A 22,219-nucleotide genomic window follows, 5' to 3' on the forward strand; every position below is an offset into this window, starting at 1 on the left:
TTCGTGTATCAGCTCGAAGCTAGTGGCTGTTGTGTACTTAGAAAATATATACTCTACAATACACTGTGATCCTGTTTTTCATCGTACGACGTTGATTCGCTGCTACTATCGATGTTGGAAATGGGTCCTGTGAACCATTTTCGTGCAGACAGCACCCACGACAAAGAGGCGAAGACGAAGACGGCCATGACGAGAACAATTGCGTAGTCTATGCCCATTAAAGCATTATATCAACATAAAATGAGGGCTAGTGCTGGTCACTTACTCATCGTTTCTGCAGTCGTAGATTGGCTCGCTGGGAACAGTAGCATGACTACCATGAATGCCACCCAAACGATTGCAGTGATACCAATAGGGGTTGACCAGCGGCCTAGGTTAAATGGTCCAGGGACAAACTTCTTCCGACCCGATGTGATACGAAAGTAGACGGGTGTCACATACGAAATGTACAGGCCAATTACAGACGCTCTAATGTGAAATGTTCAGCGGTATAGCAGAGCAAGCGATAGAAACACACCGACGAGACAAGAGAATTAAAGGCAGCTGCAGAAAACGATAGAACACCACACACAGCGGACGCGGCCATGACAAGCCACACTGCATTGACAGGTGTCTGGGTACGCTTGTCGATTTTCTTCCACCAACGGGACCCAGGAAGCGCATTGTCTCTGGAAAACGCAAATATAACTCTAGATGCATCAACGCCCTGCGAGCAACCGCACATATACTGAACAAAATATCAGTTGAATGGGCAACATCGAAATAAGCATAAACATGCCTGGACAAGGGCGATAAGAAACCAGAGGGCCAACGCGCCCTTCTTTCCTAAAGTGTTCAGAAAGACTTGACCCATGGGCAATGTCAATTTCGTTTGAAGGATTTCGTCCACAGAAGTTGTTGCGAAGGATGCCGCCATGTAATATATCCACCCAAAGATCTCAGTGGCTGCGACACTAACCACGATTGCAATTGGCGCTGCCCGTGCTGCTCCAGCAGTTTCTTCTGATATATGAGCGGCTGAATCATCTGAAAGCAGAATTGAAAAAAAAATGAGCTACATTTGGCGGGATAGCTGACGAATGCGAAAGGAAAATCAGGCTTACAACCCGTTAAAGACCACATAGGAGAAGTGAATGCCATGATGAATGCCCAGACATCTACAAAATATCAGCGAAACTGACTTTCAACGGAATGATTTATATGCACTATTTGACCACCCAGTACTATTCTCGAATTCTGTGAAGGCAACTTTGGCAGAAACTCTGTTTTTCCTAGCGCAGACGAACAGTCCTACAACAGCTGCAATCAAAGTCCCCACTGTAAAGATGATCAGGACGGTCTAAGATAGACTAAACCAAAGATCCTCACTAGTGAGTATCACAGACAGAAGATTGATCCGTGCCAACGTTCGAGTTGCTGTTGAGCAAATTATGCCTTGGGTTGCAAAAATAGCCACCAAGATGCCAAAAGTTGGACCCGACCCCAATGTGACAGCGCCGTCGGTGGCCATAGTTATTCCTGATGTGATCATTTCGGCACTACTCTATCGTGTAAGAGCAGGGAAATAACGATACAATACACATTACCAAGTATATCCTATCGAGCATACTAAAGTTATTTGACCAGTGATATTGGCCCATCCTGTAATCCAGCTAGCAAGAGCGGAATGTTTGGTGGATGCCATTTTAGCTGAAAAGTAATATAGACCAGCACTTGTCCTGTTTATCTTGTCAGCGCTTATTTACCATCCACATTAGAGACATGATAACGAACGGCATGGACGATGCTAGTTCCGCCATTGAAGCGGCTACACACATGATAAAAAAACAGGGGATAAACCATCCCCAAATCATCGCAAAGTGACCACCTGATACATAAGAAAATCAGCGATGAGTTTAAAAAATGATATGTATTGATCGTGACCAGAATTGAGAGGGAAAGAATATCCTGTGGTGACACCAGAAGAGACGGCCATAATCGAGAGAGAAAAACAAATAGTTTCAATCAGCTGCGCCGGAGAAGGTCTCAGCAGTTCATCAACAGAAATTAAATGGCTAGAGCTTACTGAGAATTCACGCTGAAATTCACTTTTATACCCGAGTTTCCTCAGAAGAGCATTGTCAGACCGATGGAGAACTTCCGTCATACCATCGTTGCACTCTTCATTCGCGACGTTGGTATTCGAAAACTTGGACATCACAGAGTCAATTGCGCAGAATGAAGAAGAGCCGAAGAGTCGGATACACAGAAGGGCGTCATATCGGTGGTATATAGCAGGCTTTAGAAGTGACACTGCAGCACCTCGAAAAAATTCCCAAGATGATAAGACTTGAAGGCACGGGGTTACGCTTAACTTTCCTTATCTATATCTCCATCCTGATGATGATTTGTGTTCTTGTGAACTGACAAGAGATTGTGGAACTAAAATAGTAAAACCCGCCCGAAAAACCATGGAGTTAACCATGATATTCGCTGCCTTTGAATTGAGTTTTGTACTCCGCATATCCGGCGTTCTCCTGCTCTGCTCAACTTTTTGAGTGTACAACTTTTGTCATGGTATTTCGGCCAGGGCTCAGCAATGCCCTCCGTCATTTCAGCTCTACAGCGCGGGCTTGTTCACACACGTCCCACATTGGAAAAGCACCAATCCAATTTCCATCCACTGTAACTCTTACACAAAGTGCTACTTCCCTATCTGTCAAAGGACCTTTGGGGTCGACTTCAGTTCCGCTTGAGTCCTACATGCAAATATCTTTTCCAGAGCCAGACACTTTGACTTTGGCTGTGGAGAATGCTGAAGAGAAGAAGCAGCGATCTATGTGGGGTTTAACGCGCACACTTATCAATAACGCGGTCGTTGGAATGACGGAGGGTTTCACTGTGCCTCTATACTTGGTTGGTGTGGGATACAGAGCTGTGCTCGAGGATGATCCAAGAGGCACAACAGATGGAGGAAATGGTCAACGGTTGAACATGAAACTTGGATTCTCGCATACCGTTTTTGTGTCTATCCCATCTTACATCAAAGCCGAAGTGCCTTCACCGACAAAAATTGTTTTGAGCTGCACGGATAAACACCTGTTAGGTCTCTTTGCTGCTAAAGTCAGGAAGTGGCGACCACCAGAGCCATATAAGGGCAAGGTTCGTACATTGGTATGCTCATACAGTCTTTGGTAGACTGAACATCTGTTTTTTAGGGCGTGTTCATTGGAAACGAGCAAATACGTATTAAAGCTGTTAAAAAGAAATAATATGCTACAATGGGGCGCATTTTTGGAGATTACCGCGCACTAATTCACTCAATCATGCTTCAAGGACCTGTAACACTGGCCATCTTCGAGTGCCTTAGATTGGGTATCATTAATGACTCTTCATAGATCACTACGGACTTGTCCCGTTGAATATCACGGTTCGTGTGCGTCAACATGGCTTACTATTACCAATGGGAGGAATGCTATCAATAGGCGAAAGTACTTGCGAGCTCCTGACACAACAGTATAGAGCTTATAGAGGTGTCGACCTGATATTGTGATATCATACTACGATTGTACGGTCTGATGCTAGTTCATGAGTGATTCAGTCATTGAGAAATGAGTGTACTTGTACCTAACCATAAACCGAAGCTGGCTGGGCGGCAACTCCGAGTAAATTACCTTTTTTGGTCGCTGCCCTCCGCCGTGCCGGTGAGCGACCGTAACTGCCAGACTCCTCAGCTGTACTCGTCTGCGTAGTTTCCAAGCGCAATTTGTCCCAGTATACTTGCTCCCGTCCTTTCATTTACACAGTCATGTCGTCAGACTTATGTCCTCCGTATGCGCCTTTCTTTGGTTTTGCAGGTGTTGCCTCCGCCGTGAGTTTTCCATCAGGCCTTTTTGACAAGTTTACTCGGCTCACCTTGGAGTAGATGATATTCAGCAGTATGAGCTTATTTTTTCAGTATAGCTTGCGCCATGATCACTAATCGGATTGTATTTGTATCTAGCGGTTGGCGCTGCTTTTGGGACGTCGAAGGCTGGGATAGGCATTGCAGGGCTAGGGAGCTTTAAGCCAGAGTTGATCATGAAGGTACGTCTACGACACACCAGAGTCCTAGTCATGCAACTGTTGCAAATGTGTATTAATCATTGCATTGTCTCACAGTCTCTGGTCCCTGTGGTTATGTCTGGTATCATTGCAGTGTACGGCCTGGTAGTCTCCGTTCTTATTGCAGGATCACGTCCGTTATTGTTTCCCTACCCATACTGCTATGCATACTTACATCTAGACATGTCCAGTCCATCCATCAAAAGACTACCCACTTGCCGCTGGCTTCATTCACCTTGGTGCGGGCATTTCATGTGGTGCGACAGGTATTGCAGCAGGTTACGCCATTGGCATTGTGGGTGATGCTGTAAGTTCCATGTCTTATAAAATATCACGAGTCACAAGATTCTAATCACACTTTCTGGTAATCTCATCAAGTGTGTGCGAGCCTACGTTCACCAACAACGTGTATTCGTTTCTATGGTCCTTATTCTCATCTTCGCAGAAGTTTTGGGTCTTTATGGGTATGCCTTATTCCATCAATGTCTGCTGATTTATTTTCTGATTATACTACTCATAAAGCCTCATTGTTGCCTTGCTGATGAATACGAGAGTTACGGGCCTTGCGGCATGCATTTGAATTTTGCTACCCTCGCTGTGTACTCGTACATATATCCTTCCCGGAAAACTATAATAATCATTGATTTCAGAATTCTTTGTGAGGACACAATGCGATGCTTACATTTGACCAAACATATTATGAACATGCATCCTTCATCTCCTTTGTATTTTCATCTTGTGGGTCTTCGGCCCCTAGAAGAGGCCGATTCACCAGACGATGAGCTTGAAACAGAGCGACTGCGACTATCCCGACGAGGAACCCGTCTTCTTCTGTCACGCTCTCGGGATCGAGACGACTCTGAGTCAGAGTCGGAAGAGCTCGAATCTGAATCCGAGTCCGAGTTCGAGATGGATGATATTGAATCAGAACCTGAAGAGCTTGACGAGCTACCCGACCTGCCATGTCGTTGAGCAACACTGTCTTCTCAAACTGAAGTAACTCGGTTAGACCCACCTTTTAGCCTTCTTCCTTGCCTTGTCTTTGCCTTCAGCTTGACCACCCTCCCTCTCCTTTTCCTTTGCTTCTAATATTCGATTCGCAGTCCCGCTTCTTCATAACACAATGACCATGAGCATCGTCACACAACTGAATAGATAAAAACACAGCTTACTTCGTCTTAAATTCCTCGGGAACTTCTACAGAGGGTTTGCCTTCTGCTTTCATCTTTGCGAGCACCTTTGGGTTCTCAAGTTGTTGCGTGCGTGACGGCCGTGAGACGTACGGTCGAGTCGACTTGCATTCGAAAATGAAATGGCCTGCAATCCTTTACTGTCAGTATTAGCGCCTGCATTGTAACCTGGCCGATAATTACCTGTGCCGAGGCATTTTTGGCAAATGGTGGAGGAGGATGAACGAGGATTGCTGTTTGCGCTGCGATGAGGTGCGTATTTCGACATTTTCTGTTGTCTAGCCTAAATATCGGTACGATTGTCAGAGGAGAGAGCTACTTCAAAAGTATCCGAGTCAATGTCGATGCGCACTGGCAGCTGCAAGGCTGAGATCGCTGGGACTCAAAAAGGGGGGCGCGGGAAAAGACACCGTTGCTCAGGTAATCATCCAAAAATGGGCAGTCCAAGTATAAAGGTCTATTCAGCTGCCATGAGGACTTGTAGGTCCATATCTGTGCAATGGCGCCTGCTTTTGGGGTTCTAGCCACAGATTATCATACCTGACCTGTTTCTGCCATGGGAGGTCGGGCATTCCTTCAGACGCTACCGCCCAACTCTTTCCCCCGTTTGCATCCAAAGCTATACAACGCAGTGAAAGAGCGTCTTTTACAGGTTCTACCTGAACTGTATGGATGCGTCGAGGTGCCGCCAGAGGCACCTGAGAAATTGGATCATGGTGATCTAGACTTTGTCGTTGCCCTTCCTCTTAACCTTGAATCTCCCGCGACGACTGAAGATGTTAAGAACGCACTGGGCGCCACTGCAGCGATCACGCTGGAGGGAAATAGAATGTCAAACTATGCGGTGCCGCTGGACAAAAATGAATTGAGGTTACTCCTAGATTTGAATGCGTCTGCTCAAGAGGCAGCTGATGATCTAGGATGACCTGTATACGTCCAGATAGATGTTCAAGTCTGCGACAGCAAGGAGCAGGTGGAGAGCATAGTCGTTTTTCATGGGTATGGCGACTTGGGCATCATTTTATTTTCTCTAGCTCAGAGCTATGGGCTGACTCTTTCACCAAAGGGATTAAAAGTAATTTTGTTCCAACGAGTTCATATTCTGTTTCTGATATATTCGTTTCGCGTAGATTGGCAGCCCCCGTCCAGATCCACCTGTACACCTAACATCATCACCGACCGCAATATTGGACTTCTTTGGTCTATCCATGGAAATTTGGAAAAAAGGATTCACGACGCAGCAGGCTGTTTTTGAGTTTGTCGCGAGCTCAAGGCTCTTTAATCCTCACAGATTAGAAAAGCCTAGTAAGCCATCGCAGAAAAAAGTAATTGATACTCGGAATATGTACCGCGATTTCCTCCTGTGGGCTCATGAGCAGCCCTCGGCGCCAAACGCGCCTTGTGGCGAGGACGATGTGGTCACAGAAGCTCTCGTTAAATTCAGCAAGAAAGAGGAGTGGGATGCTATGGCGAAGGAACGATACGAGCGCGCTTGGATTAAAGAGAATTTTAACGGAAAACTCGTTGCAGAGTGGACTGGGCTGGGCTGGAGGGGAGTCAAGACACTTATGTACGAAATAAGAAAAGACGTTGGAGGAGAAAGAATGCTTGTTGGCAAGCCAATCGTTGAGCTGAAGCAGCTAACCATCGATACTAAGCATTCATTGGGATTATCCTAACTATTTTTGATTACTCTGACGAATAAGGCCTGGATATTAGGATACATTAATTCTATGGCTGAGCCATGGTTATACATGCAGTCACATCACCAAACATAAGGGACGACTCTTGCTGTCACCTTCCTTTTGTACTCCTGGTATTCCTTTGCTGTCTTTGCATCCGCTTCAATAAATCCCTCCTGCACAAACCGAAATAACAATATCAACGAATGAGCTTTAAGCAACCTCATTGCAACGTACCTCAATCGGCATTTTGATTGCGAATGCTCCAGCTATGACCATCAGTGAGAAGATAGGCACATAAGACCAAGTTATAACGGCAAACAGGGCTTCCTGAAGTAAAACAAGACTAGAAATAGGTACGTGTATTAGACTGGTGCAGCAGTGATCACAAGGAGAGAGTACTACGCACCCATACATAGGGTGACGAACGATGGCGTAAGGACCAGTCTGTACAACCTTTGAGTTTTCTCGACGCTGAGGTTGGTGGAAACCTTATGTCAGGACTATATAAAACTCGAGAGCTGAGATCGGACTTACCCCAATATAATGCCACTGCGATCCCAAGTGCCTCTGTCCAACCGTTCCAATAAAATGCCAAGCTGCCAGGGAAAGTACGCAGGCCGTAATTCTCAGTACAACCTTGTACGATTCTTCCAATTGATAGTCTGGCAGTGCCAGCCTCATCATCCACTCGGGCTGCCTTAATCCGTTGACAACCAACGTGACAATATACACAGCGATTGGAACGAACAACGCAGCGCCGTGGATGGGTGTGACAACCTTGCCTATGAAGGTCGCTGGAAGTGATTGAGGTCGTATGGCGCCACCCTCGGATTTGGCTTGAGATGCCATAGCTCCTTGTTGCCTGAACGACACTACGAAGCCCGCCAGGATGGTTGCAAACATCAGGGATTCTATAGCTCGTGGACTCGGATTGGTGAGATCAATCATTCTGTAGAGTGATCAAAAGTTGGTAGATTTGGATGTAGAACATAATCATTGTTTGCAAGATTTTTATACTTTCTGTGGTCGCAAAGGTCACCATAGCAAAGAGGCCTGCAAAGTAAGCGTCTGACCGTCACCGCATGTGCCAGTGGATTGTAATGTAAGCAACCAGTGCGGTCCTTCACAAAGTTGTTCAAGTATTCACTCAACATTGCGGACCCTATCAGTTATCAGCCTGGTCGGTTAGTAATATGATCGAGAAGAAGACTTGTTTAGGTTTAATTTAAAACTCCGCCAGTTAAATCAGATCCCCCGCCTGCTAAGTGGTAGTCTGGTCAGAGACTGGCTGAGTGGATGCAAGGAAAAATGCATTGGTAACTCAATCATACTGCGGTATCATAGAGTTTGTTCATGTGAAACAAATCTTTGGCTGAGTACTGATACATGTGGTAATCAATGAAAATGTGCCAAAATCTTTAATATAAATGAATACGAAAATATGATGTTATGCTAAAACTTGTTTACATAGTGACAATTCCGAGCGAAATCACTGAACCCCGCTGTGATAGCGTAGCCAGCTTATTTTCACCAGAGCTTTCAGATGATTGCGTTTCAGACTCTCCCTTATCCTGATTCGGAATCTTCTCAGACATTTGTCTGGATCCTCGCCGAGGAGGAGGAGAGAGCGACATGATCTCGGGTGAACTTGGAAGACATTCGGAGATCGAAGGCCTATTAGGGTTACGTGGAGGAAGCTTAGGAATACTGGGAGAAACAGGCGTAACGAGCTGAAGAAAACTAGGATCATTTTGCATCGTGGTAATACGTTCCCCGATTGGAGTCGAAGGTGGAGAATAAGCATCTATCATTGAAGGTATCGATGGTGAATGAGGTGCATAAGCCTCCGGTGGAGGTAAAGGCCCAGCAGAAGGCGTGCTGAGAATACGTAAACGTTGTTTAATGGTTGAAGAACGACTCGATGAATTAGACGAAGGTGGTGGTGGGAGAGGCACAGTAGGAGCTGGAAATGGAGGCGTAATGGGCGTCGGCGACCCAGGGATGGAGTACAAGCTAGGGTTGTTCCCACTGCTTGAGCTCCTACGATGTGTCTTGTAGCCAGGCTCATCAGGACGAGGGGGCAAGTCACTTGAAGGTGGAGGCTTGGGTGCCGTCAGAGACAGCCTTAATGCACGTTGGGCGACTGAATTACGAAAACTTTTTGGAGGGAGTGAGTCATGCCTGGCGAGTGCCTGACTCTCAGAGGGAGCTGGGGGAGGAGCAAACGTTGGGGCTGGTCGCGGAGGCGGCATGGACTGTCTTTTCGTTGACCCAGTGCGAGGAGTGGGCAGGCGTGGACTCGAAGTGCTCACTCCACTCTCGCTGTAAACAGACGAGTCTGATGTACGTTTCCAGAAGTTAGGCGAGAGAGAAGCACCGATCTGAGGGGCAAGACCAGAGTGTTGCGAAGATGTTCTGCTTGGGGGGCGCTCAGCCGCGTATGGATGCGCTTTGAGCCATGAATTAGGTCTGTTAGTGCCATACTGAGGCGTCTGTGCTCGACTCGGAGGGACAGAAGGTGGGGGTCCGGTTGGAGGCGTGAGCTGTTTAGGAATATTTGCCTGCCTCGACCACCGTTTCACAGACGAAGTAGATCTATTCAATATGCTGATCTCGGTGGATGTGTGCGTTGATTCTGACTGGGAGCGATGCGGGCCCGCTCGCGCTGTTCAGGAATTGATGATTGAACAGTCAAAGCAGGGCTTGCGGGGGACTGACTCCTGTCCACAGACGTAGTAGTCTGTATCCCAAAGCTCCCTGCCACACTACGATTCCCATCACTGTGATGGTAAATATGTGGAATGACATCCTGGGACGTAGTGATACTAGGAATGCTCCACAGCTTCTTTCTAGGGGGAGGCTGCAGAGATAGAGACCCGATAGGTAGGGAGTGGCCCTGCGAGCTGCGTGGGCTATCCATCTTAGGGGGAGACTGACGCTCTTTCATAATCTTTATGTCTAGACGTTGGTCCGCAGGCGCTAGAGAAGGCGTTGCTTCTATGATCTTCTTAATAGAAGATGAGAGACTGGGTACAGAAGAAGACGTGGAAGCGGGGTGTGTAGGAGTCATCGATACATCTCCCGTACCATTTGTACGTAACATAGTCAAAAGGTTGTTTCCCATAGCGCCAAACGAGTCTTCCGTTGTGTCTCGGTCCTGATCTATCGAGGTAGAGCGCGAGGAGGACCGTGGGCGAGTACCGAACATGCCCTTAAGAGTGGAGACAGTGTGGGTTGATGACTTTGAGGCTATTGTGGGAGAGCGCGAGGCTTGTTGTAGTGACGTTGGGCGGCTCGCTGGAGGCGATACTGGACGGCCGTGCCCTATATGACTAGTTGGGCGAGAATTTGATTCGGCGCTTGTTGTCTTCTTTGTTGTGGCAGATGATGATGATATGATTCCCTGGAGGCGCATAGACAGCATAACGTCCATATCGCCCCTGGGTTCAACTCCACTGGCTGTATGTGCATGCGCACCCAATCCGGCTCGCATGGACCTAGAGTACAAGCAAGGTTAATCGTCGGGTAAGAAGCCTGGTTACGTGTGAGAAACAGACTGGCCTTTGACTGAATATTGTATTCTTGATTATGCCAATCCACCGCTGAGAATCAGATACGCCTGGAATTTGTAACAGCCATAGAGTTCGACCGGCCTCCTCGTGATTTAGATCCTTCCGCATTGCCCCAACGTCTATTCCGCCGATTTTAATCACGTCCCCACGTCCCGCCACTTCTTCCTCTGCAACAAAAATAACACTATTTTCGTTGATTTCCATCCTCTCCAACTCTTTCTCCTCTAAACTGGATGATTTGAAGAGATGTAAATATGAGACATTCGCGATTTGACCAGATATGATGGGGGACGAAAACACCATGAAACGAGATTTCCATTGCTTTGACAGAGCATAGACAAGAAGCGAAGATGGCGGATAGAACTTTGGCAACGTGATAGACAGCTGAGAAAAGGGTTTAAGAGCAGAAAGAGAGGCCGGAAAAGGGGGTATTGGATAAGCTTGAACCCCAGAATTCGTCCTAGTGTGTGTGAGAGAGTGCGTGTAAGGGCGTACTAGGGGGCCAGTATGATGTGGGCTGGGCATCGTATCGTAGGGCAGAACAGCAGTATCGTATACTGAGTTTTCAGCAGTCAGGGTATCCAAAGCCGCATGTTTACCGTCCGTGATCCCGCCGTCATCGGAAATGAAGTCCTCTTCGTCTTCAAGTATGTCCTCGTCACGAGATTGCGTGCTTTGCAGCAGATCTGGATCAATACCTATGGACTGCGCAGCGGCATCACGCAAGCGCTCGCGTTCTTCGCCCTCTTCGTCTCTGCGAGGCGCGCTTATTTCGATGACCTCTGGCATGATAACAGGCTGAGGGATCTGCTTGACGGATTTGCGCTTTCTACCGAACTTGAAGCCTAGTGCATCGGATGCGGCAAGAAGGAGGCTTGCACGAGGTTTTTTGGTAGGGGTAATGGGAGAGCGGGGAAGAGAAGAGGACTCGTATGATGTGAACGAGGTGGATGGATTATAATGCGTGGATACGAATGGGTCGGCATCTGACTCGTGGACTGAGAACGAAAATAGAAATGGGTGAAACAACGACTGACCGTATCCGAACGAACTCGAGTCTGCACTGTCGAGAGAACGCTCTTTGCCCTTGGCGGATGTGTTTTTGACATGGCTGGACTGTATCGAGGACCTACGTGTCCTTTCTGCAACCCAGGCCCAGGGCTCGAGTGTCTTGCTAATGGTGGCGCTGCGCTGCTGAGACACGGTGCTTGCCTGGGACTGGGACGAGAAACGGATGGGATTGAGAGGAGACGGCCCTGGAGATATTGGGCGTGCAGCTGTCGAGAGCATTCCAGGGAATGAAGAGATGGAAGAATCCTGGCAAAGAAATGAATATACGAAAGGGCCATGGCAGATATCAGAAAGGCGGTGAACCGCGCCCATTCATAGCCTTTGGCTGTTGGGCTGGATGTTGAATCCGTGAGTATGAGAAACAAATGATCCTGACCTTGCAACCGTGCCCGTTGACAAGCCCGGTCTCTGACATTGCACCGGCGTCGTGATGGAAGGAATGCGAAAAGGAAAAGAAAAGGTAAAAGGCAGGAAGACAAGAGGCTGGCACCTGCACTAAGGCATCATTACAGAACCGGCTGTCTCTAATAAGAAGTGTCTACTGACTAACACTTTCGTCTATCTTACCTCGTGCCTCGGGTCCGCACGGGTCATGCCCACTGCATTTTCTAGCTTATTTTACTCGCTCCCCTATCACTCTCAGGCGGAATAGTCACTGATGTATTCATGTCTTCACTTTTATCCTACACCCCCTCCTAATGCCCCTAGCTAGCACCATGAGGCTACTGCATGCGCCTCCAGTCGTCAGGGACATCTTCATAGCTTCAATCTTTCATCCTTCCCTTAAATAGACTTGCAATTGAATCGATGCGAGCAACGCAGAATGGGTACAGAAGAGCCACTCACTGCACCTATACATAGTCGCTTTATGATAGTCTTCCATCAGAATGATGGTTGATGCAAAGTGTGCAATACTGCCATTAATGAATATCCGCGGACCATAGAATACGAACAGTGTGAGCAATACCACAAGGCCACGAGCACTGGAACAGCGCCGGACGGAACACTTGTAAGCAGCATACACCGATAGCGAATAAATATACTTCAAAAAGAAAAAGTCTCCATCATGATGGGTCGTATCCAAGATGATGGAATCACATCAACAGCGCAACCCCGCTGAATAAGTGCGGGTCAGCCGGCCAAACACTCATAAAAAGGAACATCTCTCACACAATCGTCTTTCATCAAGTCGCCGGATGCAACCTCTTATAGGTTCCAAACGGCCCAACAGTTCCCGGAGCTCCGCCCAGCATACCCTTCTTCTTACCAGCCACGCTAGGCGTCATCTTCGGGAGCTCGATCTGTTTGGCTTCATAATGGAACGCGTCCTGCACATCCTCGCCCAGCATACGTCGCAGTACCTGGTTCTCCTTCTCGAGCCTCGCGAGTTCGCACTCACGCTCCAGCGCGAAATCATCTTCTGGCACTGGCTCCACGCTATTCTCAGCTTCTTCAATTATGGGCCGTGCCTCCTCGCCATTTAACGATCGCATCAGTTGACGTAGCGATGTTGACAGCCGCGCCAACGATTCTGACTGTGACGTACTGACGCCAAGGTCCCGAGTGGCATCTTCAAACTCGCGTGAAAGTAGTTTAGATTCATAGTCACGAATCAAGGCTAGTTCGTGCTCTTGCACATCCCGCTAGGAAGGAACAAAGAACAATATTAGGTGCATGCCATCGGAACTAGAGCAAACCCCAGAAAGAGCCAGAAGTAACAAGTCGAGGTGACATACAGCTCGATTACGGAATGCGCTCATCACATTCTCCAGTGTTTGCTCATATTCTTTGATCAGCGAGTTTAGTTGCTTGTTATCGTGTTGGAGGTCGTGGTTCTCGGCAGAGAGAGACGCGTTCATGCATTCGAGCTCGCTCTCATATGCCTCTGCTCGAAATGTTACATGTAAATGACATACACTGAGGAGCATGCATTAAAGACATTGGGCACCTTTGGATTTGTCTAAATTAAACCTAGAGCGTTTGTTACAGAAGATTCACCGGCTCTCCCATGTTCCGAGATGGATAGCGCACATACCTCCTCAAAACAAAGCCCGTCTGCGAATGAACAGCCTGAGTCTAAAATGTCCAACGCCATCATTTAGTCACCATGTTATATAAATCGTTAACACTGAGAAAGTCGTGAAACAGCACGGACCTTTGCTGCGCCGGCCATGCTATGCAACGCAATGGACTCTGACCGATGTTGTGTTAGCTGATCCGACAGCTCCATGATGACATCGAGTATGTCGAGGAGGCCTTGTTCTGTGCTGCCATTGATAACCGCCATTTTGCAGTGGTTTTCGTTAAGATATTGACAACGACGAATGCCAGTGTTTGCGCTGTGGTCTCGGGGCAAACGTCAAGACGGAAAGTGCCGGAATCGGAATTGCTAATAAACGGATGCTTTTACTTCGATCCGGATGGTTGTCCGCCGATTTAATTGACGACCGGCAACTAGGCATAATGGGTTTTCCAGAACATTTCCGTGTTATTCATTATACTACTAGTACAGTATTCGCTTTACAATCTGACAGACAAGCTGGCTGCATTGAATTAGTAGGTTCAAGAGATAGGGCATTCTCGGAAAACCAAGATAGCTAACTTCCTTGCATCCTACATGGGCTTCTACGTCAATAAGGCATACAAAGCGCAATAATCTACCTCACCGTTTATCTTCCAAACCGCGATTGCTACAACCCAACACCTGCATCCAAACACCTGCCACTCCGTCTTCTTCGCATCCAACCTGCATTCCGTTATCCTTCAAAATATAGTATTCTCTTCCTGGAGTTTGCACGATTGCAAGTGCGGGATGTAATGTCCTTCCATCAGCATGAGTAAAGTGCACGCTTTCAACATGATGGTGCCTGTAAACAAATCGTCATACTGTGCACTCCTGAAAGTGTACGAAACACTCACAGAGGGAGATAAAGGTTGATTCGGGGAGAACATGTCTTCACCGCGTTACCTCGAGGCGGAAGCCCCGCGAATTCTTGGGCCATCTGATTAGTAGACATCCACTCCCCGCTGACACTGAGATGGCGGCCAATTAAAAGTCAAACTCGCTGACATAGGCTTGATTGGGAGATCTACCTGTTTGAGACCACAGAGGCCATGATGTACCGCTCAGCTACCTCTCTCTTGATCCGCCCTTCGTCACCTTCGTCCGCAATTCTCTTCAACCATAGCTTACTAACGCCACGGTCGAATTCTTCGCAGTTCGCCCACTTGAGATGATCAATTACAGAACGTTCATTCTCGTAGGTCGTCGACAGTCTGCGAGAAATATAGGCCGACCAATCAGCTCGGAGGTTATATGTTGAAGTACTAGAGCTGGGGTGGGACTGGGGAAGAGGACGGCCGATGACTTCACATGTGGACTCCAAAACGTAGAGCAGAGTTTTTGGTGTAGGCTTCGCGATGTCTGATCGTCGCTCCTTGATAGTAACACTCCATATCTCTCCTTCAACAACCTGTTGGACGTCTTCAACTACACTCTTCGCCCACTTCAGAGGATCTTGCCCAGCCCCACCAATAGAAAGCGTGAACCACAGTCTTGTCGCAATGAATCTACGCATATTACAAACATTCACATGGTTCCTTCATTATAATGTTCACCCACCCACCTGAGTGCAATGACGGTTTGCTGTTCATGGTCAGGGTTGGCCCACAACCGCTCCGACAATGGTGGAAACCCTTGGAAGTATCGACCAATGTATGACTGACTGTATCCTTGTCTCCCGGCCAACTCCTCGGTTTCGCGCTGACGTAGGTACGGCCACATATTCGTCATATTTTGTGGATAACGTTTGGTCACCTCTTCCAATCGGGGGCCAGGATAATTTTGAACGAGTATATGCGCAGCGGAGAGATAAACTTGAAGTACGAGATGGTCAATAACATTATGAATTCACTGAACTTCTCGCACCTGCATAGCGAAACATTCGAGAAACTAGGCTACAACTTTTACGACCATTGTTGGAGACGCCGCTCAGCAATATAGCCCAGACGTGCACGCGTTTCCTATCGGACAGTTTGGGTGGCAAAGTGATATTCTCAAGAGATACTGGCGGAGAAGGAGAAAAGCTCAAGTTATCTTGTCCAGTAGGATGAGAACAATTATCTAATGAGATAAGATCGGCCTGTGTCCCTTCTTGGTTTCGTGGGGAAGTATGACTAGAACGCTGGGCACCAGATCGGGGATAGGTTCCTCGAGATAAGACCAGTGGTTTGAACCGTTTGCGTTTAGTTGATGAAAGATCGGTGATTCCCTTTAAGGGAAGCACGTTCGGTAGTTCGAGGTCATTCGCACCAGAAGCTTGTACTGAATTGACTGGAGCAGGAAAGGGCTCCTTAGTTCGATCAAGAAAAGAAGGCAACTTGGCAGACTTTTTTGTTAACAGGGAACGAATAACGGGGGTGCTTGAGACGTGTTGTTTGGCATGACCTCCCACGTGAGCCTTTGGATCCGTAGTCATTGGCAATCTCGCTCGTTTCAGAATAGTGTCATCGGTTATTTTCGAATCTTCAGTGCGAAGGCGCTTCGACCCTTTAGTACCATCACCTTCAAAGTTGAATATCGTGGTCTTCGATGAATGTATGGTTTCTGGAGGGGGTATAGCAACATTACGAGACAGCTTTTGTTCTCCCCCCACATTACGAGGTGTCACAATAATGGAAGATCGGTCCACTACAGCCCCTAGTACGACTTGTCCGGTGCACGCGTTGTCCACGACAGAGCGCCCCCGCGTATCCTTATCAATTGAAATTTTGGGACTTGAAAAAGCTGCAACTGGGGATATATGCGCCGATGGTAAAGAGGTTTGACCAGTTTTTCTCGCCCCGGTGCTTGAGCAAACCAACGTTGTACCACCAGCTGTCTTTTTTACTGCCGCTGTGGGGGGTACTAGTGGACTGTCCTTGGACTTGTCGCTAAAATCGGTAAGCTTCTGGAGAAGAGCACTTTTTGCCAGTTTCGAGTAGCCAGTGATACGACGTTCTTTGCATAGCGCCTTCAATTGTGGAACTGTAAGTTTAGACAAGACGACCGGAGGAGTTTCTGATGTATTGGCCATGTTTTTGAAAGTGCTGAGGGATATGCTAAGCTAAGAGCGGATAATGCTGGTCAATATTAATGTTGCTGATAGAAACCACTCTTAAAAGACGACAGGAAGACTGTATGCGAAGGGAATTGACAGTGACAGTAAGTCACGGTCGACAGAACTACAAAACCAGATTTGACGTTCGCTGAGTGGCGGGTCAAGACGGGCCGGGACAGTCGTGCACTAGATAAGATTGCAGCCAAATTCACTTCGATACATCGACTGATAACACGTACAAAAATCGAACAACTCCCCCACAAAACATCGAGCACATTGCGAAAAACATGGATATCATATGTCAAGATGCGCGAGCATGAGCCTGTTCCTTTCTTATCCAGTCACCCAACGAAAAATTCACGCCAATCTCCAGCTTCTGCTCTTCCGTTGAGCGTTCACTGAGTGTCCGAGCTTGGGACTTTCGTGGTCTGCGGGTGTTGGCCTGCTTGTTGTTCTTGTTCGCAATGGCACGACTCCATGGGTGGTCGTCTTCCGGAAACCGCGCCTTCATCCACTCAGGAGCCAGACAGCCCCTCAGTTTCAGCTGCGATAAGTAGCACATCACTCAGTAAAAGCAGGGTGAGAATATATCAGTCCTTACCTTCGTGGCTTCGGATTCCTCCTCGCCGTCATCCCGATTTGCGTTTCTTTCTCGAGTTTGAGCAAGAGGTGTGTACATACGTATGATGCTATATGATGACTTTGCGTAAAGATCGTCCATATCAACGTCCTCGTCTTCATCTGCTGATGGCTCAGTTGGTGGTACAATACTATACTCGTGTGATGAAGGTCTGGGCATATTGCGCTGGATCATTGATGTTTGCGGAACGATAGTAGCAGGCTGTGTTACTGTTACTGGTGGATACATTGAAAGTTCTGGTTGACGTGTATCACTGGTCGGACCCAGGGCCTGGTGATCTGGAGGATACTGTCCATCATGGGACGGCCTTGCGATATCACTGGGATAGGGGTGAGGCAATGTCGCCCTGTCTGGTTCATGGATCGATTTATATGATGTGGAACGTGGCAATGATGGGGTTGATGGGACTGAACTGGACAGCCTTATCGAAGAAAACTGCGCTTGGAGAGTGGGCTTGGATGCAAGGACCTTTTCAGGGGCTGCCACCACCGAAGAAGGCTCATCAGGCGCATCAGGCTCCGGATATTTTAGACTCTGTATGTGATAAGTAAGTTATCGAACGGGAAGTCAAAGCAGATATAATATACTTACTTGCATAGACGCTGATCGTTCGCTTGCCACCATGGTAACCGAGGTCTGCCCCGAGCTGCTGCTGCTCATCTCCCGCTGAGCTGGTACCTTCCCCTTGTTCTTCTTACAACGTTTACACACCCACTTCTCTAGCCCATTATCAATATCATGCTCAGTCGTCGCCCTGATACGTTGAATGAGCTCCGCATCTTCGACGGGAGGTACGTGGCAACCTATAAGACAGCAAGCGCGGCCAAAATGAGGACGATAACGTGCGTTTGGTACGAAACGCATGCTTACGATGATGCCAGGCTCTACGACACTCAGAACAGGTGAGCAAGAACGCTGGTGGACCGCTGTGCGATAGATCGCATCTTACACAACTAACCTTTCGCGACATTTTCTCGTAAAGGATGATCAATATATTGGGAGTTGATTGGGTACAAGCAAGGTTAGGGTTACCCCTAGGATATGTTCATTCCCTTGATACATTCAGCATCAGACAGAATTCTATACATACAACTGGACGTGTATCTTTCGAGATTTATCCAGGGTAATCAATACAGATCTGTATCTCGGGATAAAATAGTACACTAAGCCGAAGCCAGTTACACAGCTGATTACAGTTTTTCATGCACTCCCAAACACGCCCTTACTCGCCGTCAGTTCAGCCCCGAGTTTGTAGCCCAGCACCTTTAAAAGTAAAGGAGATCAGTACGAGGGACGGTACATCAACATCATCCAACGTTACCCTGTCCCAGTCAAGTTTCGATCGTGTCATTGGCAACGCGCGTCTGAGCCCTTTGAACGTCTTTTCACCCATCTCATGGTAAGTGTCATTTATCGCTGTCTGATAATTGCTCTCTTCGGCCTCAATGAGAGCGAGTATTTTAGAAGCAGATTGGGCTGGAGAGGAGGTGACTATAGCCTGTGGCAGCGATATAGAATGGTCGTGATGAGTAGCCAGCTGGACCTATAAGGTATCGCATTCGTTAGAGAAGACTCTACGATCAACCGTCGACACGTACATTTCCCTGCTCGTAGTAATGGATATTAACAAGCACCTTGCCTTCCACCTTGTGTTCGCTGAGGTCCACGGTATACTCTGATCGCCATCTCCCAGCCCTAGACACATCTACGCCTCAATTTCCCACATGATCCGTCTAATAAGAACGACTACACACCAGAAGTTGGAAGGATTATACTTGTTGGCTACTATCTGAATGATAAATCGGTTGGTTTCAGGTGCAGAAAACACAGCAGCAACGCCATCGTGGAAATGCGCGCTCAAATAAGCCAGAGTCGACTTTTCTAGTGCTTCCCTATCGTTGAAAATAGTGATCTGATATCAGCAGGATAACAATAAAGAGAACCTTCGTTTACCGTAATGGCTCTGCATCTGCGTCTGGCTCTACACTTTGTGGATCAGACGCTTCCTGCACGAATCAAGGGTAGAGTTAATGCGTAGGAACACTCAAAGAATGCAATGTAGTCTCACTAGACTCAAATGATCAAACCGAAACGACGTCTTCGATCTAGGATCCAAGAATCTCTCCTCCTCATCTTCCCCCACAGCAAGTCTCGCAGCCTCACTGACAACCGTCTATCAACGCAGACATCAACTCCAGTTTCAAAACGATGTTGGACACGAGATCAGATGCATTTACCTGGTGCTGAGTTCCGGGTACCTCTACAGTGATGAACTGCGCAATGTTGTACTCTTTCAACGCAGGTAGGACACCTTCATGCAGGGAATCGTCGTCTGATATGATATTGCGGACATCTAGAGGTGCCAGAGGTCAACGACAGATAACAATGGCAACGAAAGTTTAATTGTGACCATTGAGGACATCGTTGATCTCTCCCGGTGGTGATTGTAAGAGAAAGCTAGATGCTGTCTGAATGCGGTCCACTGGATCCATTGTTGATCGTATCAGGGGGTAAAAGTGTCAAGCAGTATCCAAATTGATGTACGTGTGGTATAGGACCAGTGTCTCAACAGAACGTTGGCAACAGTATGTTTGGATCAGAAAGGAAAGCCTCTTCAAGTTATCCAGCGCAGCGGAACTTCGGCCGGTCAATATAGCGCAACCTGACACTCGTCGGTGGCATCTCACAACTTAAACTTGAAAGCTCAAATAGACTCAAACATAACATACCATGTGAAAAAAAGTTACATATAAAAAGTACAAGATGCGATTGGAAAAAGTATGTAAGTAAGTACAAAATGACACCTATGCAACGTCGACAAGATGACCCAAAGCAAGACCAATTACAATTTCGACTTGAATTGATCCTCAGTGACACCTTTGCCCATTGCTGATGTTGATGATACACCCCCAGTAACAGTTTTGATGAGGTTGTCGGCATAGTCCGCACCACTCCACTGTGGGGAAATCAGCTTCTTGAACATGTCATTGTAAATAAATCTCACCTTTTGGTGGGTCAGAACATCCGTGCCGATTTCCCGTTCTTTTCGTTGCACGAGCTCGACGTAGGCTTTCATACCTTCCTTTGCATACTCCTTCGCGAACAAGTCGCTGATGTATGCATTCGAGTGCAGACCACCGAGCTGTGGTGGGCAATAAATCAGGACACTCATACGCACGACATATATATGTAAGGAGACTCACAGTGATAAACTGCCAGCAGAATCCAAGCTTACCAAGCTCCCACACATAGTTCTTCATGTCATCCGTGCCAAGACCTGCCGCATCCCAGTTGAATGACGGGCTCAAGTTGTAGGCCAACCAGTGGCCTGGTCGTGCAGCGTGCACACCGTAGGCAAATTCTCGCGCCTGGGACAGGATGGGCTTCTTCGTCTCCATCCATAGAGCATCGGCGTATGGTGCATACTCAACAGAGCGTTTGATAGCACACTGTGTTCCACCTTGGTATCGGTAAAAGCCTTCGCGTGTTCGTGGTGAATCCCAGTCCCAGTACGGAACAGTCTTAAGGCCAAACTCAGTCTGAGCAATAGACACAGCTCGGGGATACGAAACGTTGCCAGCTCGCGCAATGAAACTGTCGACGGTGGCCTTGGAAGCACCTTGCTTGGCAATAGCGTTGGCGAGGGTCTCAGAGAAGAGCTGCAGGTTCGCCGAAACAGTCCAAGCATCTTCGATGGCTTGCAAATCATCTCCCGACTTGCCTGCTTTCTCAGCATCCCCCATGACATTAACGAGCGGAGGTAGTGATGGGTTAGTCGAGCCAAGAATGAAAGCATGGTCCCGGTCATCAATGTTGGTCGTGATGAGCGTGGCAGCCTCAGAGTCAGTTCGAGCAATCACGAGGTTCTCAACACCCATGATGTCGAATTGGAGACGAATGGCAACCAGACGGTTGATGTGCTCGGAGATGGGGACGAGCACCTTGCCGGCCATGTGACCACACTTTTTGGTACCAGGTGCTTGATCCTCGATGTGGATGCCAGCGGCACCTTTTTCAACAAACATCTTTGCGAGCTTCATTATAGCAGTGAGACCACCGTGGCCAGTGTCAGCGTCAGCGACGAGGGGACGGAGGTAGTCGATGTAGGGCGTAGCGGCAAGTTCAGCTTCGGACATGTTGGAGCGAGCCTCTCGCTGTTTGCGGTCGTGGAAGAGCTGGGCCATGAACAGATGCTCGACCTTGTTGGGCACAGTGTTGGATGGATAGTCTATAGGACCGACGTCAGCAAGGATGCTGATAGAGCAAGTACATGGTGACTAACCGGCAAGATCTGGGCCAGGCTCGTTTGTGCTCGCTGCAGTACTCGATGATTGCCATCCCGAGACGTAGACAGTCTCAAGATACTTGGCCATTTGCGTAATCTGAACGGGGTCAAGACTACAACCGCCATTAGCCATTCAAGCATTGTACAGGTGTTGGAGGTTACGTACGCTCCATAGGTATGAGAGGGAGTCCCGTTCTTCGCATGTTCGGCGAGGAGTGCGAACAGCTTTTTGCCCTGCAGGCCAGAGGGGTACTTGATAGGGATGGTGCCCCGCTTTGAGACCACTTGAGCAGCGGTATAAGGACGCTTAACTCGAGCGAACCGTGGGCTCTGAAGACCATAGCGTCAGTCACACGAGCCAAATGGCATGCGAACACGAGGGGCTCACCTTGAACCACTGTTCTACTTCGGCGACCTCAGCCTGGAAAGCGGCGCGCTCGCTGTTTGCCATTACGGGAATGCGACGGGGGTGAATGAGAGGAGTAGAGAGAAGATGGTGGTTGATAAAAGAAAAGTATACGGACTGTATTTCATCTTTCACTGGAATTCGAAATTCAGCGAGTCAAGGTGGTCGGACATGTGATTCCACCAATA

The 22,219-nt window shown here is 47.9% G+C and overlaps 12 protein-coding genes across 12 annotated transcripts; 3 read left to right on the forward strand and 9 right to left on the reverse strand.

Moving 5' to 3' along the window:
- Positions 1-2: 2 nt before the first annotated feature.
- On the reverse strand, positions 3-2,146 carry SERLADRAFT_362094 (uncharacterized protein; the record flags this gene model as incomplete). Its single annotated transcript, XM_007319656.1, has 11 exons — positions 3-208; positions 266-468; positions 522-727; positions 785-1,026; positions 1,104-1,157; positions 1,207-1,317; positions 1,369-1,538; positions 1,587-1,718; positions 1,774-1,867; positions 1,924-2,008; positions 2,066-2,146. 11 exons carry the CDS (start codon positions 2,144-2,146, stop codon positions 54-56), a joined length of 1,533 nt encoding a protein of 510 aa, XP_007319718.1.
- Positions 2,147-2,523: 377 nt separating this feature from the next.
- SERLADRAFT_362095 (uncharacterized protein) lies at positions 2,524-3,547 on the forward strand (the record flags this gene model as incomplete). Its single annotated transcript, XM_007319657.1, has 2 exons — positions 2,524-3,141; positions 3,198-3,547. 2 exons carry the CDS (start codon positions 2,554-2,556, stop codon positions 3,249-3,251), a joined length of 642 nt encoding a protein of 213 aa, XP_007319719.1.
- A 178-nt stretch (positions 3,548-3,725) lies between these two features.
- SERLADRAFT_470497 (uncharacterized protein) lies at positions 3,726-4,713 on the forward strand (the record flags this gene model as incomplete). The annotated part of the gene is made up of 7 exons (XM_007319658.1): positions 3,726-3,852; positions 3,907-3,917; positions 3,983-4,065; positions 4,141-4,216; positions 4,275-4,390; positions 4,462-4,547; positions 4,606-4,713. 7 exons carry the CDS (start codon positions 3,788-3,790, stop codon positions 4,661-4,663), a joined length of 495 nt encoding a protein of 164 aa, XP_007319720.1.
- A 375-nt stretch (positions 4,714-5,088) lies between these two features.
- Positions 5,089-5,541, reverse strand: SERLADRAFT_439268 (uncharacterized protein; the record flags this gene model as incomplete). Its single annotated transcript, XM_007319659.1, has 3 exons — positions 5,089-5,194; positions 5,256-5,400; positions 5,457-5,541. 3 exons carry the CDS (start codon positions 5,539-5,541, stop codon positions 5,089-5,091), a joined length of 336 nt encoding a protein of 111 aa, XP_007319721.1.
- Positions 5,542-5,829: 288 nt separating this feature from the next.
- On the forward strand, positions 5,830-6,952 carry SERLADRAFT_409169 (uncharacterized protein; the record flags this gene model as incomplete). Its single annotated transcript, XM_007319660.1, has 3 exons — positions 5,830-6,117; positions 6,214-6,348; positions 6,404-6,952. 3 exons carry the CDS (start codon positions 5,830-5,832, stop codon positions 6,950-6,952), a joined length of 972 nt encoding a protein of 323 aa, XP_007319722.1.
- On the reverse strand, positions 6,936-7,941 carry SERLADRAFT_392646 (uncharacterized protein; the record flags this gene model as incomplete). The annotated part of the gene is made up of 4 exons (XM_007319661.1): positions 6,936-7,131; positions 7,193-7,301; positions 7,365-7,429; positions 7,493-7,941. 4 exons carry the CDS (start codon positions 7,904-7,906, stop codon positions 7,039-7,041), a joined length of 681 nt encoding a protein of 226 aa, XP_007319723.1.
- Positions 7,942-12,321: 4,380 nt separating this feature from the next.
- Positions 12,322-13,962, reverse strand: SERLADRAFT_470506 (uncharacterized protein; the record flags this gene model as incomplete). The annotated part of the gene is made up of 7 exons (XM_007319662.1): positions 12,322-12,383; positions 12,448-12,717; positions 12,772-13,244; positions 13,338-13,486; positions 13,550-13,572; positions 13,637-13,677; positions 13,757-13,962. 5 exons carry the CDS (start codon positions 13,886-13,888, stop codon positions 12,786-12,788), a joined length of 804 nt encoding a protein of 267 aa, XP_007319724.1.
- A 117-nt stretch (positions 13,963-14,079) lies between these two features.
- SERLADRAFT_470514 (uncharacterized protein) lies at positions 14,080-14,829 on the reverse strand (the record flags this gene model as incomplete). Its single annotated transcript, XM_007319663.1, has 4 exons — positions 14,080-14,214; positions 14,268-14,468; positions 14,521-14,634; positions 14,695-14,829. 4 exons carry the CDS (start codon positions 14,715-14,717, stop codon positions 14,199-14,201), a joined length of 354 nt encoding a protein of 117 aa, XP_007319725.1.
- Positions 14,830-16,883: 2,054 nt separating this feature from the next.
- Positions 16,884-17,407, reverse strand: SERLADRAFT_392661 (uncharacterized protein; the record flags this gene model as incomplete). The annotated part of the gene is made up of 2 exons (XM_007319664.1): positions 16,884-17,244; positions 17,302-17,407. 2 exons carry the CDS (start codon positions 17,377-17,379, stop codon positions 17,002-17,004), a joined length of 321 nt encoding a protein of 106 aa, XP_007319726.1.
- Positions 17,408-17,530: 123 nt separating this feature from the next.
- SERLADRAFT_470519 (uncharacterized protein) lies at positions 17,531-18,318 on the reverse strand (the record flags this gene model as incomplete). Its single annotated transcript, XM_007319665.1, has 4 exons — positions 17,531-17,618; positions 17,645-17,874; positions 17,932-18,143; positions 18,211-18,318. The coding sequence occupies 4 exons, from the start codon at positions 18,308-18,310 to the stop codon at positions 17,591-17,593; spliced, it is 570 nt and encodes a 189-aa protein (XP_007319727.1).
- An 84-nt stretch (positions 18,319-18,402) lies between these two features.
- On the reverse strand, positions 18,403-19,956 carry SERLADRAFT_470520 (uncharacterized protein; the record flags this gene model as incomplete). Its single annotated transcript, XM_007319666.1, has 8 exons — positions 18,403-18,603; positions 18,662-18,883; positions 18,939-19,035; positions 19,095-19,232; positions 19,294-19,346; positions 19,409-19,513; positions 19,578-19,693; positions 19,751-19,956. 8 exons carry the CDS (start codon positions 19,830-19,832, stop codon positions 18,541-18,543), a joined length of 876 nt encoding a protein of 291 aa, XP_007319728.1.
- A 226-nt stretch (positions 19,957-20,182) lies between these two features.
- Positions 20,183-22,076, reverse strand: SERLADRAFT_370809 (uncharacterized protein; the record flags this gene model as incomplete). The annotated part of the gene is made up of 6 exons (XM_007319667.1): positions 20,183-20,296; positions 20,345-20,482; positions 20,544-21,568; positions 21,623-21,738; positions 21,792-21,955; positions 22,014-22,076. 6 exons carry the CDS (start codon positions 22,074-22,076, stop codon positions 20,183-20,185), a joined length of 1,620 nt encoding a protein of 539 aa, XP_007319729.1.
- Positions 22,077-22,219: the final 143 nt, after the last annotated feature.

The sequence above is a fragment of the Serpula lacrymans genome, assembly GCF_000218685.1.
Source record: "Serpula lacrymans var. lacrymans S7.9 unplaced genomic scaffold SERLAscaffold_8, whole genome shotgun sequence".
Taxonomy (NCBI): Eukaryota; Fungi; Basidiomycota; class Agaricomycetes; order Boletales; family Serpulaceae; genus Serpula; species Serpula lacrymans.